General features: G+C 44.0%; 2 protein-coding genes across 3 annotated transcripts in view; one reads left to right on the top strand and one right to left on the bottom strand.

The window, feature by feature from the left end:
• The window catches only part of LOC115106942 (troponin T, cardiac muscle-like), a 309,390-nt gene that overhangs the window by 101,120 nt on the left and 190,023 nt on the right, over positions 1–18,247 (top strand). The window lies entirely within an intron of this gene.
• On the bottom strand, positions 1,905–17,987 carry LOC115106944 (leucine-rich repeat neuronal protein 3-like). Its single transcript, XM_029630197.2, has 2 exons — positions 17,715–17,987; positions 1,905–5,802 (listed from the first exon to the last, which is right to left on the bottom strand). Exon 2 carries the CDS (start codon positions 5,425–5,427, stop codon positions 3,307–3,309), a length of 2,121 nt encoding a protein of 706 aa, XP_029486057.1. The 5' UTR covers positions 5,428–5,802; positions 17,715–17,987; the 3' UTR covers positions 1,905–3,306.

The raw sequence follows: 18,247 nt of genomic DNA, 5'->3' as shown, positions 1-18,247 counted from the left end.
GCTGAAGACTCGCTGGCTGGACTTCAAGCACAAACGACTACTACGGACAGTGGAAACCGATAGATTGTAACATTTTTACGGAGGCGCCGAGAAAGATCAAGGTGAGTTTCCATTTCTTCCAATGGATCATTTGCTTATTTTACTGAATAGTACACCGTAGTACACACTGACTGTCACCACTACATTACATATGGCATCACGCCATACATTCATATGAATAATTATAATACAATGTTATACTTGTGAAAATCCTCTTTCATAACCCACAGCACACGCAATAAATATAGTTCAAGCGAATCACTATGCTTGTTTTATAACATAAGAACTCATTAATAATAGCATCTACCACCATAGAGTTAGACGTTGGTGGCGATGATCCTTGCATTATTAAATTGGACTGTATTAACTGGCAGAAACACCTTATAATACACATAGATAATAAAACCAACGTGCACAGAGAGAATGCTTTAATATCTCAGCATTGCAGATGGGGATTTTCTTTTTTTATATAATAGTAGAAAGTGATTCAAAGAAAATATTTGAAAATTCATCAGAAACTCTCTCTCTTTTTACGCCCTCTGTGGATTAAATGGCCGCACCTCACTGGCTCTTTTCATGTAGGATTTAAGTTAAATCCTGATGTCTCTCATATAAGGTGGCTGTGAATGTACAATTACAGGGGAAAAAGCTATCACCGGAGTTCATACCCGCTGAGAGAGAGAGAGAGAGAGAGAGAGAGAGAGAGAGAGAGAGAGAGAGAGAGAGAGAGAGGAGAAATGAATTTGTGGATAAGTCTTGAGTCTGTTCATCCAAGGATGTAATCAAATCATGGGTTTGTGATAAAAAAGAACAATACCCCATGAGCTGTTTGTTCTTCTAAGAACACACTGTTCTCCTTGTGGGCACATAGAGCACACAGATTTTAGCCACAGTAGCACCTCATGATGTCTCCAGGGTAAAGATATCACAAGGTGTGTATGTATGTGTATGTTTGTGTGTGCTTGCGTGCATGTATGCAGTCTGTGTGTGCCTCTGTGCACGTCAGACGGGGGCAGACTGTCAAGGTTCAGCTCAGTCTGAACTGAGCCACTACCTGAGCAGAGGGGCTCTGGACATATTTTAGCTCCCTTTGTCTGTGACAAATGGTTGAGCTCTAAAAGCCCTGTCCATGGTGCTGAAGGCTGCTGTGATGAATGAGGCGGGTCCTGTCTGATAAATCCTCCATGTCACTCTGCCCCTGACAAACATTCATCATGTCATGGTATTTTTATGTTCGGGACTCCAGCATCGGATCCTTAATGAAACAAATATAATGCGATTTCCCCGATTTCGACTGCTTTGGACCGAGATTTAACCGGCAGACTTCCCTTGCAGAGCGTTGTCATTGGGGACATTATGTCTTTCCGCTCTGGTTCTCTACATGACTGTGTTACTGACCTTGCTGGGCTTTTTCAGACCACGGACCTCTGTCTAAAGAATGAACATGTTCCTAATGAGCCAGTTAATGAGGCTGTATTAGGATGTATCTGGGAATAACAATGTAGGCTCAAATACATACAAATACTCATATAATACAGTATATTCACATTGTGTTAAAACAGGCTTTTTTTGCTCTTATATGAAATGCTGTGTGATCATTATCAAGGTTTCCTGGCAATATAAAGGTCAGGAACACAAAAGGTTGCAGGAAATGTCACATCACAAGGCTGTATAGTGTTTTCATCAAGTCCACTGTGATGATTATCATGTTGAGTGATAATACAATTCTTTCAGCACTCTGAAGAAAGGGGAGAGGCGGGAGTAACCCTATGATTGCAAAGAAACGTTGACGTTTATTTATTTTTTTACTCAGCACAGATTCTTATCTCAGTCCCAGTTGTGCCCAGATATCACAGACAGTACAGTCAATATAAAAATGGCTTTAATAATTTTACACCCAAAGCAAGAACACAACGTTTTTAAAATGTTTATATGCCAAAAATACTAAGAATGTATTTTCACTAAAAGTACTTGAGATTAGCTTGTGAGTCTGAAGATATGACATGGCCTTGTTGTTATTTCTCTGCAGTAGTTCTTATGTACTTCTCGTGTACTTCTTGTGTACTTCTTGTAGTAGGCACTTACCGGGCCATAACAACCCACTGAGCACTGACGTCCGTTCAACGTCTAGTTTTGATTTTCATTTGGTTGAGTTATCAACTGACGTGAATTAAATGTGAAATCAACAAAAAAAAAATCCACCATGTCATTGTATTTAGGTTCAAAATTGGGGGGAAAAGACAAAATACCTGTTGATGCCATTTTTTCAAATCCAATCAGTTTTCCACGTTGATTCAACGTCATCACTTGACATTTTTGTTGTTGTTGAAATTAAGTGGAAACGATGTTGATTTAACCAGTTTTTGCCCAGTGGGAAACCACTGTTTGTCATTCCTCTCTAGGAGATGTCAGGACAGACAACGACATTCAGACCATGAACTCACCAACGTCTGCCTCGTCAAGATTCTTAAATTCTTCTGCAAACACTTGCAAACAACCCTTTCTTAAATGCCCTCTCTATATACTGTACCCATACGCAGTATAATTCTATTTAGCATGATGATGTTGTTATTAATGAGAGTGATTTGTTTCTGCCATTATTAATATCACACCAGTTTACTGTCCAGATATTACACCAGAGGACTTATGTTTACATTAGCGGATAGAATATATAACCATTTATCCATGAAAAAACACAAATCCTCTCTTTCTAAATAGAAAAAAGGGTATATTCATCAAACGTTTTACACTATAGTCATTATTATCATCGTCTATTCTACTACATAGTTCCTCCGTTATAGACAGTTGTCATCTCTAGCTCGCCTATGGATGTTGTACAGCACAGACGCTATTGCTCGGGGACCGCAAGGAGAGAACACACTTAGCAGTCAATTACAAGAGGGAGAGAGAACACCATCGTCCTCATCTTCTCTTACTCTATCTGTACTCTGTGAAGAACCCAGGGATGTCGAAACTGTGTGTTTTAGCTGGGAAAACAATCTCCCTGGTGGTGTTAGCTTGATAAAGCAATTGTTATAGAGCCGCCACGTCAGATACTATGTTGTAACCGAGAGAGTGGTCTGTCTCCCTCCTACCGGTTACTCCTCAATTCAATGATGGTGTATATTTTCCCAGAATGTCAGAGTCAAAGCTTAAAGGATGCAGATGCACATTTTAAAACAGTTTACTGCAAGCTTCTCCTTTTTTTATACACCTTGTCCATTCTTTGCGGTTGTGTGGTAAGCTCCACGGGGGGGGTATAGTTCTTTAAAAGGCATTGTCAGATACATTTATGACTGTGGGTTTCACTTCCACCGCGGATGGCAGTCCTTTCCCTGAGACCCACAGCCTCGTAAAAGGAGAGTGCAGGCCAGCCACCGGCGTCAGGGACACTTTGGAGCGGCATTTCCTTAAATCCCCACAAAGGTGGTGGTTCCTCAGAGACACATAAATGAGCAGACAGGCCACTGAAATCACGGCGAGAAGCACACCAAAGACAGCGATTACTGCTGCGCGCCACTTTTCAGTGTCCTTGGCCGCCAGCTCTAATCCCTTTGTGGTGACATTGACACATTTGGTGTCGTGTTTGTAGAGGATGCCGCGGATGTCCACGCACACCTTGTACTGGGTGGCGGGAGTCAGATGTGTGAGATTGTACACTTTCACATCAGACGGTACGCGTGCGGTGAACGCCATGGTCGGGCGGTTGGGGTCGGAAGCCGTGTACCACTTTATGTTAGGAGCCAGACCGCCATGGGCGGCTTTCCAGGCCACCAGGACCGAGTTGGTCTGCACTGATTTGATGTAGACATCCAAAGAGCCATTGGCAGGTCGGGGGAAGTATCCATCCACCTCCACAGAGACTGACTTCAGGTCTGCGCCGACTAGATTGTGGGCAACACAGGTGTACAGTCCAGCCTCGTTCTCTGTTACGTCGTAGATGTCAAATGTTCCTTCTGGGTGCATGTAGTACTTATCTGAAACGGTATTGGGCAGGACCCTGGTACCAGAAGGTGTGATCCAGTAGATGTCCGGTTCGGGTTCGGCAAAGGCCCGGCAGTGGAGCGACACAGAACTCCCGTTGTCAACGCTAACGTGCCCGGGCATGCTTTCAGGGGAGATGAGAGGCAGACAGATCTCTGTCATCTCCCTGAAGTGGACCTGCCGGACATGCTGGCCCTCGTACTCGGGAGGCTCCACACAGAAGAGAGAATCCGGTTCCATGAAGCGTATGTTGGTCTTGTTCATGTTCATCCAGCGGACCACACAGTCGCAGCGGATGGGGTTGCTGTGCATGCTCACCTCCCGCAGGTTGGGGAGGGACTCCACGGTAATCCTGTGTAGGGCGCTAAGCGCGTTCCCATTCAGCATCAACGTCTCCAGCCTGGGCAGTTTGTAGAAAGCATTGGGGTGGATGTAGGAGAGCTTGGGATTGTTGGTGGCCTCGATCTTAGTCAGTTCGGGGAGGTTGTTTAGGGCGAAGCTGTCGATAGAGACCAGTTCCGGCATGCTGTTAATTCCCAGCTCTTTGAGGTGGAGCATGTCTGCAAAATCTCCCCTCTGTATCCTCCCGATGGGATTCTTGTTAAGATCCAGAAACTTGAGGTTCTTTAAGTTCCGCAGAGCTGCGTGGGGAACTTCGGGAAAGGTGTTGTCGTAGAACGAGATGCTCTCCAAGTTGTCGAGGCCAGATAGAGCGCCGTCGGGTAACTGCGATAGGTTCATCCTGGTCAGAACTAGACTTCTGAGATTACGAAGGGGCTTGAAGTTCATGTCTTGAACGGAGGTTATCGGATTCTCCCCAATCATGAGTATTTCCAGATTGGGCATGGTGTCGAACCACTCACTACTCATCGTCTGCAGCTTGTTGGAGTTGAGGTGGAGCCGGAGGAGATTGTGGAGGCCCTGGAATGCCGTGGGGGAGATGGATGAGATCAAGTTGTGGTTCATGTAAAGCTCCTGAAGGTTGGCCAGCTCTGCCAGGCAGCTATCTGGGAGCTGGCGTATCCAGTTCTCCTCCATGTGTAAGGACAGCAGCTGAGGCAGCCGCCCGAGGTGGATGTCACTCATTGAGGATAAGTTGTTTTGCGACAAGTCAATCTCTGTGATGTTGGCCAGGTAATCCAAAGATTTCTCAATCTTTGCAATGTTGTTGGTCTGCAGCAATAGCACTTGTGTGTCCGTTGGTAATCTCCCAGGCAGAGTGAAAAGTCCCAAGTCATTACAGTCAACAATTGGGGCCTCCATGTAGACGGAGCTGGGAGAGAACCAGGGTCTGATTTCACACACACATAGCTGAGGGCAATCGACTCTCTCCTCAGAGGCCAGAACAAAGGCAGTCATGGCAAGGCCCACGAAGAAACGATCCACAAATGACACGTCCTTCATATTGGCCCGATTCCCTCCAGTAAGTAATTGGTCTTTGTAGATTAAGTGGTCTGAGCTGTTAACTTCACAAATAATTAATCATTTGTTGCTGTTGCTATAGCGACTCACTACCCCCCACTGGTAGGGAGGGTATCCCAGGGGGCTTTTGTTTTGTTGTGGTTGTGCTGGTGCTGGTGTGGCCGCTCAATTTTCCCTCCAAGACTTTGGTTGGGCCCAAGTAGATGACGATGAATATATACCTCAGGAAGCTACGGTCCTGCTAAGCACATCTGGGTTAGCCTCCATTAACGCTCTGCTTTCTTTTGAAGATGAATCACATCCATCTCTCGGCGTCGTTACTAGCTCCCAGCATTGTTTAAATGAGTCCATTCCCACCTGTAAAAGAAGAGGGGGAGAAAATCTGTAAATACCATGACAGAAAACCTGGGTTCATTATACAAAAGGGGATTTAGGCACATTGACATTTGTTATAGAGGCACATGGATGTGTGTTGACATTTACATTGCACGGCCCTTCAAGACACATCAGCATGGATTCAGATCTGCTTGACCTATTGCATGTCATTTGGGGTCAGTTCTGTGCCCTCCTGATATAGCATTAAAGGATACATTTAGGAGGATGGAGTGCCTTTAGAGTTAAAGCGAGAAGTCTTTATTCAATTCTTAAATGGCAGGTTGCATAGGCTTAACGAGATAATTCAGGATTTTGGCAATGTGGCCCTTTATCAAGAGTCAGATGAACTCATGGATACCATTTTTATGTCTGTTTTCATTTTTTTATTTTTTATTCTAACTACCAGTGATGTTTTTGCCTTTAGGCCTGGCTCGCAGTCTGCGTTCCAATTCATCCCAAAGGTGTACGATGGGGTTGAGGTCAGGGCTCTGTGCAGGCCAGTCAAGTTCTTCCACACCAATCTCTATAAACCATTTCTGTATATGGACCTCACTTTGTGCATGGGAGCGTTGTCATGCTGAAAGAGGAAAGGGCCTTCCCCAAACTGTTGCCACAAAGTTGGAAGCACAGAATCCTCTAAAATGTCATTGTATGTTGTAGCGTTAAGATTTCCCTTCACTGGAACTAAGGGGCTTAGCCCGAACCATGAAAAACAGCCCAGACCAGTATTCCTCCTCCACCAAACATTACAGTTGGCACTATGCATTGGGGAAGGTAGCGTTCTCCTGGCATCTGCCAAACCCAGATTCGTCCACTGGACTGCCAGATTGTGAAGCGTGATTCATCACTCCAAGAGAACATGTTTCCACTGCTCCAGAGTCTATCTTCGATCTTAGGCTTGTGTGTGGCTGCTCAGCCATGGAAACCCATTTCATGAAGCTCCAGCGGCAGTTTGTAGCTCAGTAGTGGGTGTTGTGCTTCAGCACTCAGCGGTCCCATTCTGTGAGCTTGTGTGGCCTACCACTTCGCTGCTGAGCCGTTGTTGCTCCTAGATGTCTTCACTTCACAATAACTGCACTTACAGTTGACAAGGGCAGCTCTAGCAGGGCAGAAATGTGATGAACTGACTTGTTGGAAAGGTGGCATCCTATAACAGTACCACGTTGAAAGTCACTGAGCTCTTCAGTAAGGCCATTCTACTGCCAATGTTTGTCTATGGAGATTGTATGGCCGTGTGCTCGATTTTATACACCTGTCAGCCACGGATGTGTCTGAAATTGCCGAATCCACTAATTTGAAGGGGTGTCCACATACTTTTCTATACATAATGTTTATTACTAGGGAAAATACGGATGGGAAAAACATGAAGCAAATGAAGTAAAAAGTACATCTTTCATTTACAAGTACTCATGAACACTTCACGCTATGAAAATTAATATTTATCAGCATGCACTTTCACAAAATATTGCTGCGTTTCTGTATATTGTTTCCTCTCTTTGCTTCCCTCTCTACAGTTAGGCTGCTGCTCTTTGTCATTTGTCATACATAAACACTTTTTACTGAACAACTGGGTTTGATGGTGCTTGTCATAACCTGGGCTGCAGAGCAACAAAACGCCAGACAGAGCCACAAGACGGAGAGAAGGGAAAGGGAGAAAGAGAGAAATATAGGGGGAACGAGAGAGAGAGAGAGAGAGAGAGAGAGAGAGAGAGAGAGGAGGGGTGCACTGCACCAGAGACATTCCATCATCCTCATTTCTGTTTCCACCCCAGTACTCCGAGACTACGATGGAGAGGAGCAAGTCCGAACGGTGCTACAAAAACATCGCAGTCAGCCACGATGGCAAAACACTGCCCACTGTTGGAGTGTGTGGCTGAGAATGTGGTTTTCGAGGAGGTAGGACGAGGGGTGAGGGTGGAAGAGCGGCGAGAGAAGGTGGGGGGCACCTGGCACTTTAATAAGTGGTATACCCAGAGCAATCTGAAAAACATGGTTACCCTCTCTTTCCCTCGGGAAGCAATGACTCTCCTTGTAATAGCTCTGCGCTAAATCTTCACTTACAACTGTAATGTTTTTCTCTATGGTGTTTTGGGTTCTCACCCCCTGTTTCCTCTTATTCCTGTGTTTACTAATCACCATTAGAGGCACCTTAATGTGTCGGGGCTAAGCGTTACTGCATCCATCGCATGTTCCATCACAGCGGGTAGCCATTGTTGGATCCCTTAGGGTCTGCTGCGTTGTTATACTGTTGGTCACCCGCCTTGCCTGCTAATTGGCTAAATAAGACATTCATTGGATATGACTTCCATTGGGTGATCAATATCTTTGCGAGTCAACCGGGCCCCTTCACTGCAGCCACAAAATGGAGGCTTTGAACATACAGTCAGAACGAGGAATCTGGGGGGTCTGTAAAAAAAGAAGGAGCTGCCACACAATACATTCCATGGAACCATACTTTCTTCCTGGATTCCTTCAGATTTGGCACGGTGATATGGCATCCGGATGTTGGAACGGTTAGCAAGGTAGCCTAAAGTGCTGAGGTGTTGATTGTACAGCGGAACAAAGCACTGTGTTCATGTCCATTTAACATCAGTTCTTAATAATCCCTCCTACACATGAAATGTAGCCTATTGTATGATTATTTTGAGGTTAGAGGTGGATTTCAAATGGTGTGTTGCGCCTGGATAACATAACAGCGTTTGCTCAGCACTTACTCATGTGTGAGTAAATTGGAGTTATGATAATCGCAACTTGATTCATGAAAATGGAAGTTTTGCCCTACAATTTATTTCTGGTTGTGTTCACACCATGCATAATATTTTCTTAGCCTCTCCCATTGTGTAATGACAAGAGGGCTAGAACTATTCCACACACTGCAGCGCTGTTGCTTTTCCCTCCACACATAATCATAAATAATACAGGTGTTTCGCCTTCACTTATGGACAAGGTTAAACTTCCCGAGTACCAGTACTTTAGGGAAGTCAGATTATCTATTGTATGAGTGTGCATCGAGCGTCCTATTTAATAAATGAATTGAAACATCACACAGAATGTTGAGAGACGGGTGTTGTTGGTGATGTGCTCTTTGGCGATACTGTTCAATCAACAATGAGCTTCAAAATGTTCAGACATCCCTTCTAAACCGAACCTAATTCAACCCCCATGCTCTCTCTGCTTTTATGCTGATCCCCATGCTCTCTCTGCTTTTATGCTGATCCCCATGCTCTCTCTGCTTTTATGCTGATCCCCATGCTCTCTCTGCTTTTATGCTGATCCCCATGCTCTCTCTGCTTTTATGCTGATCCCCATGCTCTCTCTGCTTTTATGCTGATCCCCATGCTCTCTCTGCTTTTATGCTGATCCCCATGCTCCCTCTGCTTTTATGCTGATCCCCATGCTCTCTCTGCTTTTATGCTGATCCCCATGCTCTCTCTGCTTTTATGCTGATCCCCATGCTCTCTCTGCTTTTATGCTGATGCTGACCACTTTCATGATAGAAACAAAATACCTCAATTACTTCAACATTATGTCTGTAACTTAATAATGTTAAGTAAGTCCACTTACTAATGTTTAATTCATGACCCAACGGTGAGGGGGATGTCTCCGTGCTCTGCTGCTCTACTGTCCAACAGAACATCAAGAGACATTCGTCTGGGGACAGGGAAATGGGGAATTGGAGGTGACACCGACAGAACCTTCAAGCCAGGCTACAGCATTTGAAACGTTTAGGACAATGCCTGATTCATAAGAAAATGGTGTAAAAGAGATGACGATACGAAATCACTAGGTTTAAATAGCCCATTCAGCGGTATTCAGTCTCCTAGCCTTATAATCCAAACGTGAGAAAGTGGACATGTTGGAAATACTACCCCACGCACTGTGTAAGGTAGGAATATCCTCTAGCTCCTGTAAACTACACACTATACACAGCCTGCAACAGTGTGTGTGGCAAAAGGCTCGTACACTTAACTACTGTCCGTAGACCAGAATTCAAGTGTTTACAGCACTTGAACTAACATGTCAGTGTGAAATCAGGTCAAGTTGGTTTTCCCCCCTTTCAATACAGAATTCATTTGCCCCACAATATACTGTTTAATTACCAGTAGTTAACAGGAAGAAATAGGGAAAATAGTAAAAAAAATAGTAAAAAATGACTGCCAGGGTCTCAATACCATGACATTAACCTCCAGTGACCTGAGGAAGTCGTAATGGCATTAAACACCTTAGCCCAAGACAGATGAGGGAAATCAGCCTTAACCCATTTAAGCTGAGGTGAAAACAAGAGTTCCAAGGAACAAAGAGGGGAGGAGGGAAAACTGGAGCTTGTTTGGCGTTAAGTGGCAATAACTTGCATAACGCTTCGCGATTCTCAGACAAAGAGGAATGCGGTTAATACCGAAGCCAAATGGAATTATAAGACGGATGCCCCTAATCAGAGTCCTGATGCAGTGCAGCATCAACAGAACGACACAGCGAAGGGAGAAATAGAACTCTGGATTTGTCGCTCCTGCTTCCAATGTGTCCAGGCCAGTGTCCTATGTACTAAAACTTTTCATTTGGCTCTTCGCTACGGCATTTTGGATTTGAGAACAAAAGTTTTATATGAGGTGACAGTACAGAATGTCACCTGTAATTTGAGGGTATTTTCTTACATACAGTATCTGTTTTACCAGGCTGTGCTGTCATGTGTTTTGACTAAATGTAATACACTATAAATACATTTGTCCAAATATTTATGACGCCTTCAAATGAGTGGACTAGATACATATCTAGTCGCTAGGGCTGCTGAATAAACTGCACCTACCAACAACAGCGTGAAACTTATACAAAAAATAGGAACGCAAGGCTTTGTCGTTGTAGTTTTTTACAGAGATGTTTGGGGATCGACTAGGAATGCCTTGTCACTGCCATACACCGTGCCGAGAGACAATAGTTTCTTCTCCTTAATGAGTATGGATCAGAGTACATCCCCAATGATTTCTAGAACACCAACACATTCCAACTGTTCCGATTGGTCCTAGAAACCGATGAGTTGGTGGAAGCAGCATTTTGAACATTCTTAATTGGCTTTGATGCTCTGATTGGTTTAGAGATGATCCAATAACTGACACCCCTCGTTTTCTCATTAGCCCAAACGACTTCAATGATGGCAGTCTCAGACCGAGGTACGTAGTGAACATAGAGAAGCGGAAGAATTCCGTCCGGACTCTGTGACGGTATAACTCAGCCATGCCGCTGTGGCTCAGCTCATCCTCAAGCAGCCAGCCTGCACTGTTCGTTTTGTGGCTAACTGCTTGTTTTTAAGTGAATTCCTAGTCTGGGGAGGTCGGCTGGGGTCAAGTGGAGATGAGGGGGGGATCTGGAGAGGATTACTTTTGAACATGTACCTGCCACTTGTTTATGCCAATGTATTTATTAGTATGGAAGGTGGAACGGGGATGTTGCGTTAGATTAACCAAATGTTGATTAAATGGATATTTCTCAACAGCATTAGAAACGTGGTCAAATTAGGCTGGGATCGAAAGGTGAGGAATATAGAGATCATTACGTTGGCAGTGTGCAGTCGCTAGTTGATATGATGTGAGAAATGAAAGGTACTGTCTTACGTATGAAATAAACATTACATTCTGTTCTGATCACGGGTTAGAAAAACCCCCGGGATGTACAGTAGATTCCCAAAATGAAACGGTGGATGTACTGCATCTATCGTAGGTGTTGAAAGGGAACATATTGGCCCTCAGGGATGTGATTATGTAGCCTATACCGTTTAGCTGGTAACAAGGAAGTATGATATCTGCTGAAAGGTAGACATTACCCTGGCAGGGCTAAAACTGTTTCCCCGACATAAAGGTCATACGTAACTGGAAAGTAGGGCAGCAGAGGAATTGCCTCCTTTTTGCAGGAGAAATGGCCTGTGTATTTAAGAAATGGTTCACAGGAATTCTGATCCATTGGTTATAATCCTCAAAGGCTCTCTCTTCACCCCTCCTCCCTCTCTCTCTCTTCCTCTCCCGCTCTCTCCCTCTAATATCTCCCTTCCCTTCTCTCTTCTCATCCTACTCTCTCGCTCTCATTTCCTTCTCTCTTCTCATCCTACTCTCTCTCTCTCTCTCTCTCTCTCTCTCATTTCCTTCTCTCTTCTCATCCTGCTTTCTCTCATTCTTCTCTTCCCCAAATGAAACCACCATAGTGGGTTCCTCTCCTCTCCACCTCCACTCCTCCCCTCTTCTCCATTCAACCCATTAGCATCACTATCTCCAATAGAGGAAAGGCACTGTGTCTCCCTGACCTGCCTGTTTGACCGCCTGATTCCCTCCCAGTCTCCATGCCTGTCTGCCTGGCTGGCTATGTGCTGCATGGATAAGCGCATTGGTGGGTGGCTTTGTGAGCTTCCTGTCCCTTCCCCTGCCCTTCACCTCATTGATTTGCCATTACACTTTTTTTCTAAGGTCAGGGGAGAGTCCATTAAACGCTGGCTACTATGCAGTGTGTGTGCATAATTACGTTTTGTGTGGTGGTGTGAAAAGGGGAAAATGTTTCCCTTTACACCTGCTCTTGCATGGCCGCAAATCAGCAGCGAGTTAACAGTTAATGTGGAATCAATGTTCCAAATTAACCACAGGACACCCCAGGTCTGAGCTCAGCCTAGCTCAGCCGCGTGCCTCTCTTGCTCTACAGCCAGTGCCCTCGGGCTGAGTAAGGGAGAAACAGAGAGCACACACACAAAAATCACATGCACACAAACATTCGCCTACAGGCAACTACAGACCACACACGAACGGACACATGCATGCCAAGGCACACACACACATGCACGTGTATAAGCACATGTGCACAGGCAAGTTAGCCCATCTGAATGACAGAATAAGGCATCCTCTTATAAGTCAGACAAGTCAGACATTGATAAGGTGAAAAACATGGTGAACACACCAAACACTTATTTATCTCCCTAATGAAATTGAATGCTACCATGCTGTGCTGTCATGTGTTGCTGCCTTGCTATGTTTTTGTCTTAGGTCTTGTGTTGTCTCTCTTGTGATGTGTGTTTTGTCCTATATATATATATATATTTTTTTTATCCCAGCCCCCATCCCAGCAGGAGGCCTTTTGGTAGGCCGTCACTGTAAATAAGAATTTGTTCTTAACTGACTTGCCTAGTTGAATAAAGGTCACTCATCTACATAATTCTCCTTGCAGTTGTTAACCAGAATGAAAGGAGGCAGCGATATCACTCCAAGCCGGGAGGAAATTGAATCTGCAGGTGCAAATGTGGCATGTTTCCTCCCTTGGAGATAGATGCACAGCTATCTATATTTATATAAATAATATAGATCTGGTCAAGAGGCCACAAGCCTGCAGGGACGAGGTTTCCTTCAGCAGACAGAATCAATCTTTACACGCCACTGAAACGCATTTCATTTCAGCTCGGCCTTCTTCACTATGATTTAATGGCTCTGGTACCTATTGTTTCCATTCGCCTGGGCTCCGAACAGGCCTGCGTAGGCACCTAGAAATGCAAGATGGTTTGCGATATCAGGTCTGAATTGGCTCGCTAGAGGTCTGTCTTTACTGACGTTGTCTAGTAACCGTGCACATTCACTGCCCTCCGTATGCATTTGGACAGTCAAGCTCAAATTACAAATGTACATAGTCCAGCATGTTGGATTTGAAATCAAATGCTTTGATATGAGGCGACAGTATAGAATGTCACATTTTAATTTGAGGGTACGTTTATACATATCTGTTATACCATTTACAAATGAAAGCACCCCCCCCCCCCCCCATGTGAAGAAGTCATAAGTATTTGGACAAATTCACTTACAGTGATTCGAAGTAGTGAAAAGTCTAGTATTTGGTCCCATTTGTCTTACACTACATCAAGCTTGTGACTCTAAAAACTTGGATGCATTTGCAGTTTGTTTTGGTTGTGTTTAGGGTCACGTTTCGGGCCAATAGTAACTGAATGGTGAATGATGACTGGAGTCATTTTCTTTCCAAGTGAGTAGATAAGACGTTTCTGAACACTTCTTACTGAATCCCGATCATGCCATGATTTTGAAAAATGATGAATGAATCATTAATAAAGATGATTGAGATTCCATTCAGAGGCTACAACAAAACCCTCTAACCTCTCACCATTATCAATAGCAGAGGAGGTTAGCATTTTTGGGGGGGGGGTTTGATCTTTAGTCATGATTTTGCGGGTATGAGCATCATTAGTCATGATTCCTTCATGATTATCTAGAATCATGGTAGCATCCACATTAATGTAGAAGTGTTCGGGAACATCTATTTTTATTTACAATAAAATGTACTCCAAAATGACACAATACATTCACCATTCAGTTCCTGTTGGGCAAAACAAACAACCAAAACGAACTGCAAATGCAACCAACACATTTGTAGAGGCACAACTTTTGGCTATTGGTTATTGTGAGTGAATGGACCCGTAAATTATTGACTTGTGTTCGCAACAATATCTCAGGTGAATAGGACATGCACAAATGTAATACACTTTAACTGAATTTTTCCAAATACTTATGACTTCTTCAAACGGGGGGGGACTAGATACGTAAAGTTATTTCATTATGAAAATACCCTCAAATAATTCTGTACATTTGGTCCAATAGCCTCATATGAAACATTTAAATCACAAATCCAACATGCTAGAGTTCAGCGCCAAATGTAAACTATTAGCTTCACTGTCCAAGTACATACCCAGGGGAATGTGTGTCAGTGTGTTTCTGCGTGCGTGCGTACGTGTGCATGCATGTCCACTGTACGCGCGTGTGTGTGTGTGTCTGCGTGCGTGTGTAAGTCTATGATGCATGTGTCTGCGTCTCCGTAAATCCATCACTCTGTCTGGGTAGCTCACGATTGCGTGTCTGCCTGGGTCTCAGTGGTATCGTGTCACTCCTAAGCAATAGCTTCTCATTAGTGTATCCAGGGCTACACATATTCATCTTGAATATTACGGAACACATCGTCAGCACAGCAGCAATCCTCAGATGTCTCTCCTCGATTTGAAAAGGCTATCTGCATAGGTCCCTCTTATCATGTTCCCTCTCTGATTAAAATCTATTTTCCCTGAGACTTTAGGAGTTACCTTTCAACGGATGAAAGGGTATCGCTTCATTTCGACAACCTTTTCAGACAGGATTAGAACATCTTAAATGTCATTGATGCAGGTAAACAACAACACTTTGATTTTGAATTTATACTTGCTTTTCTTAATGTGTGCCCAACCCAAATCTGTTTGTAAACAGAAGGCTATCAGCTATGTTGGGCTGTTACTATACTTGTGTGCTTGAATGCTCTGAACTCTTCCCCTCTATCTGTCTGTCTGCACCACTGTTTACATGCTGTGTATTCAGGTATCAGAATCAAACCAGGGGCTTGTTGTAATACATCATTATGCAACTAACAAGTCATAAGGAGCAGTGTATTTTGACATTGAGTATAGGACTGAGAGTTAAACCCACACATCTTTGCTCCTCTTCATAGATAGATAGCCTAGAAAATTGTACTCAGGGTACATGAAAATTCTCCTCTAAATACATACACCCACACGCTGGCACACTTCACAGTATTAGGCTATTGTGTGAGAGAAACCTATTTAAATCCTGTTTCATATAGGCCCAATGTAATGTAGCCCTAACTTGATCAATAGACCTGTTACCACTGTACTCTGCTGCAAGAGTTGTTGGGGGAAAAAAAGAGTTGTTGGGGGAAAATAGAGTTGTTGGGGGAAAAAAGAGTTGTTGGGGGAAAAAAAGAGTTGTTGGGGGAAAAAAGAGTTGTTGGGGGAAAAAAGAGTTGTTGGGGGAAAAAAGAGTTGTTGGGGGGAAAAAAGCAATGATGTATTTTGAACTAAATTAAATCACCATTTGACTTGAGGATTTTTATTCCCACCTGAGAGGGAGAAGTAATTATATGTTTAGGGCTCCGACTCCAGGCTAAACACATAGAATGACAGATGAACTCAGTAAAGTGAATAGAAATACTGATTTAAAGAGAAGGGGATTATAGATGGGTTGGCTGACAACGTCACAAAAATGATGTGCGCGCATTCGACGTGGACGCAGGAGCGTTTTGTTATGATTCTTACTGGTCAGAAAGCTAGCAACAATGACAAGAACCTACCATGTGGAGAATTGTACGTGGCTCGTTTCAGCTCGTTGTATGTTGTTATTGATACCATGTCTTGTTTTGAGGTGTTTTGACTGATGTCATGTCTATGCTAATATGGCAAAGCTTCTGCAAAAAAAAAAAAAACTGTGATGATGAATTTGAGAGACAACAAGTGCTCACTGTACAAATGCAATGAACATTTGGAGACTAAATGTAGTTTCAATGTTGTTAACAGTCTAAGCCAACCCCGTCTGGTTTGCCCCATGTTGCTAAACAACCAACCCATCAATAAACTTACACAGAGCTCTGATGACAACATCAAAATGTAAGGTAAACAGTACTGTATGCATTGTACAGTAGACTAGTTTACATGTGAATTGTGTTACATGGAGACCGGCTACTGTGCAAATACTCTGCTACACAGAGCGATGGGATGTGGTGGCCTTGGATAGGCGTGCCAGGCACACTGTTTGGTCTGCCATTTTCCCACCACAGGATGAAGATGGTCTCCATCAGAGGCCAATTACAATGCTAAAATGGTGGTTAGGTTTCATGGTGAGCATTGAGCAATGCTATATCATTTCATATTGAATAGCTGTTGGTTTGGCTTCTGTCTGGAAGAGGGGGGTTCTGGACCTACTGTGCCCATGTTCAGTATAAACTCCATTGGTGTTCAGAAGCAACAAGGTAGACTGACTCACTGATCCAGCAACAGGGTAAACACTGTCAATGGACAACTGTGCCTCATATATGGGATACATTATAGTAAACCTTACATGTTGACTTCTCATTGGAATATTCCATGAGCGTTGGAGAGGTTATAGTTTGGAGAGAGAGAGAGAGAGAGAGAGAGAGAGAGAGAGAGAGAGAGATAGAAACGCCCCAATGCAGTTAAGGGATTAGAGACTCGCTACTTCTCTCTCTAAATCCTGCAAGGTGTAGGTCAGGCTCCGCAGATATGTGGTTAAGTGATTGTGTTCAATGTGGACTATGCTCTGCACCTAAGATGTCTCGCCGTGACAGGGGTAATTACGCAAAAGCTCCGGGTGCAACGTGCAGAAATGGTGCTGAAGCGAATGGATCTATCTGATGCACCATGCATCGTGGGAGTGTGTGGGTTTGCGTGTGTGTTGTGTGTGTTGCGTACAGCCCCGGGATAGGCCTATTAGTTATTTCGTGGCAGGTAGCTACTGAGAACGAGTTATCTTTTATAGCAACAGGATGATTCAAGGGGAGGGAGAGTTTGCCACCATTCTGAGGGTTTCTAGACGTGCCTTGTGTGCGCGCTCTCTAAATGCATCAGCAACAGGACGCACAGCATAGCATAAACATACGCACAAATCCACCTGCTTCACACACACATATATATATATATATATATTCGACGTCGTATCTTTTTGGTGTGAATTCATTCATATTCCATTTCCATTATAAAGCACATTCTGCATAGTTGCGCAAAAGCTTTCCTGCGTCTGAAGGTTCGAGAACAATCAGTAGTAGCCTTCCAAGCTATCATGCTTGTCCGATTGTTACATTTGCAGTAAAACATAACGGTAACCATTTGGATACATACTATTTTATATAGCTTAGCAACACCTTTCTCGTTATACTATTATTTACTGTGTCGTCAAAGCCTTCCCCAAACCAGATATTTCCCGTTAACTTCTTGGAAATACGTAGTGCAACAGTGGCGATATGGAATACGCTCCACATATCTGCTCTCTAGATGACTGTATACATACTGGAGAAAGGAAGGAACTCACCCGCAGTAGTCATCTTCATCGACCGATATGTATTCCCTATACCCCCATCTAGTGCACTGGTCCAGAGACGGAGGAGAGAAAGCGCGCAACACAGACAAGCCTAGACGGCAGCTTCTTATTTTCACGCAGTTGGAGAGACCAGCTCCAGCTTTTCCTTCTTCCCAGTGTTGTTCCCTATCAGAAAACGGAAAGTCCACAAGCAGAGAGAGCTGTTGGGTTGGTAGAAGAGCCTCTATCCCCCGTGTCCTTTTCCACGGTGGTTAACGGCGCATCTCCCCCTCGATCAGCTGTCACAGAGACATGGTGCTTTCTGCTCAACACTCATTAATTTCGGAACAACCCCGGCTCTCCAGAGAACAGCCAATAGCGTCAGAGATCCAGGCATGGCGCTCGCAGCATCCCGCGTCTGTGGTTGGCTGAATTCACACGTCTGTCCTTTCTTCGACCCTCTCTTCCAGGGAGTCTTGAAGCAATAAGGAGGGAAATGAGATGAGGGTGCAGGAAGAAAATGGATATCTGTTCCTATTAGAGCT

This window comes from Oncorhynchus nerka, linkage group LG23, assembly GCF_034236695.1.
Source record: "Oncorhynchus nerka isolate Pitt River linkage group LG23, Oner_Uvic_2.0, whole genome shotgun sequence".
NCBI classification, from domain to species: Eukaryota; Metazoa; Chordata; class Actinopteri; order Salmoniformes; family Salmonidae; genus Oncorhynchus; species Oncorhynchus nerka.
Note: the sequence above shows the minus strand (reverse complement) of the source record. Positions and strands in the feature narration are given on the sequence as shown.

Bases quoted from the DNA above. Each gene is read 5' to 3' on its own strand.
- LOC115106944 (XM_029630197.2), bottom strand. From the start codon at position 5,427: ATGAAGGACGTGTCATTTGTGGATCGTTTCTTCGTGGGCCTTGCCATG.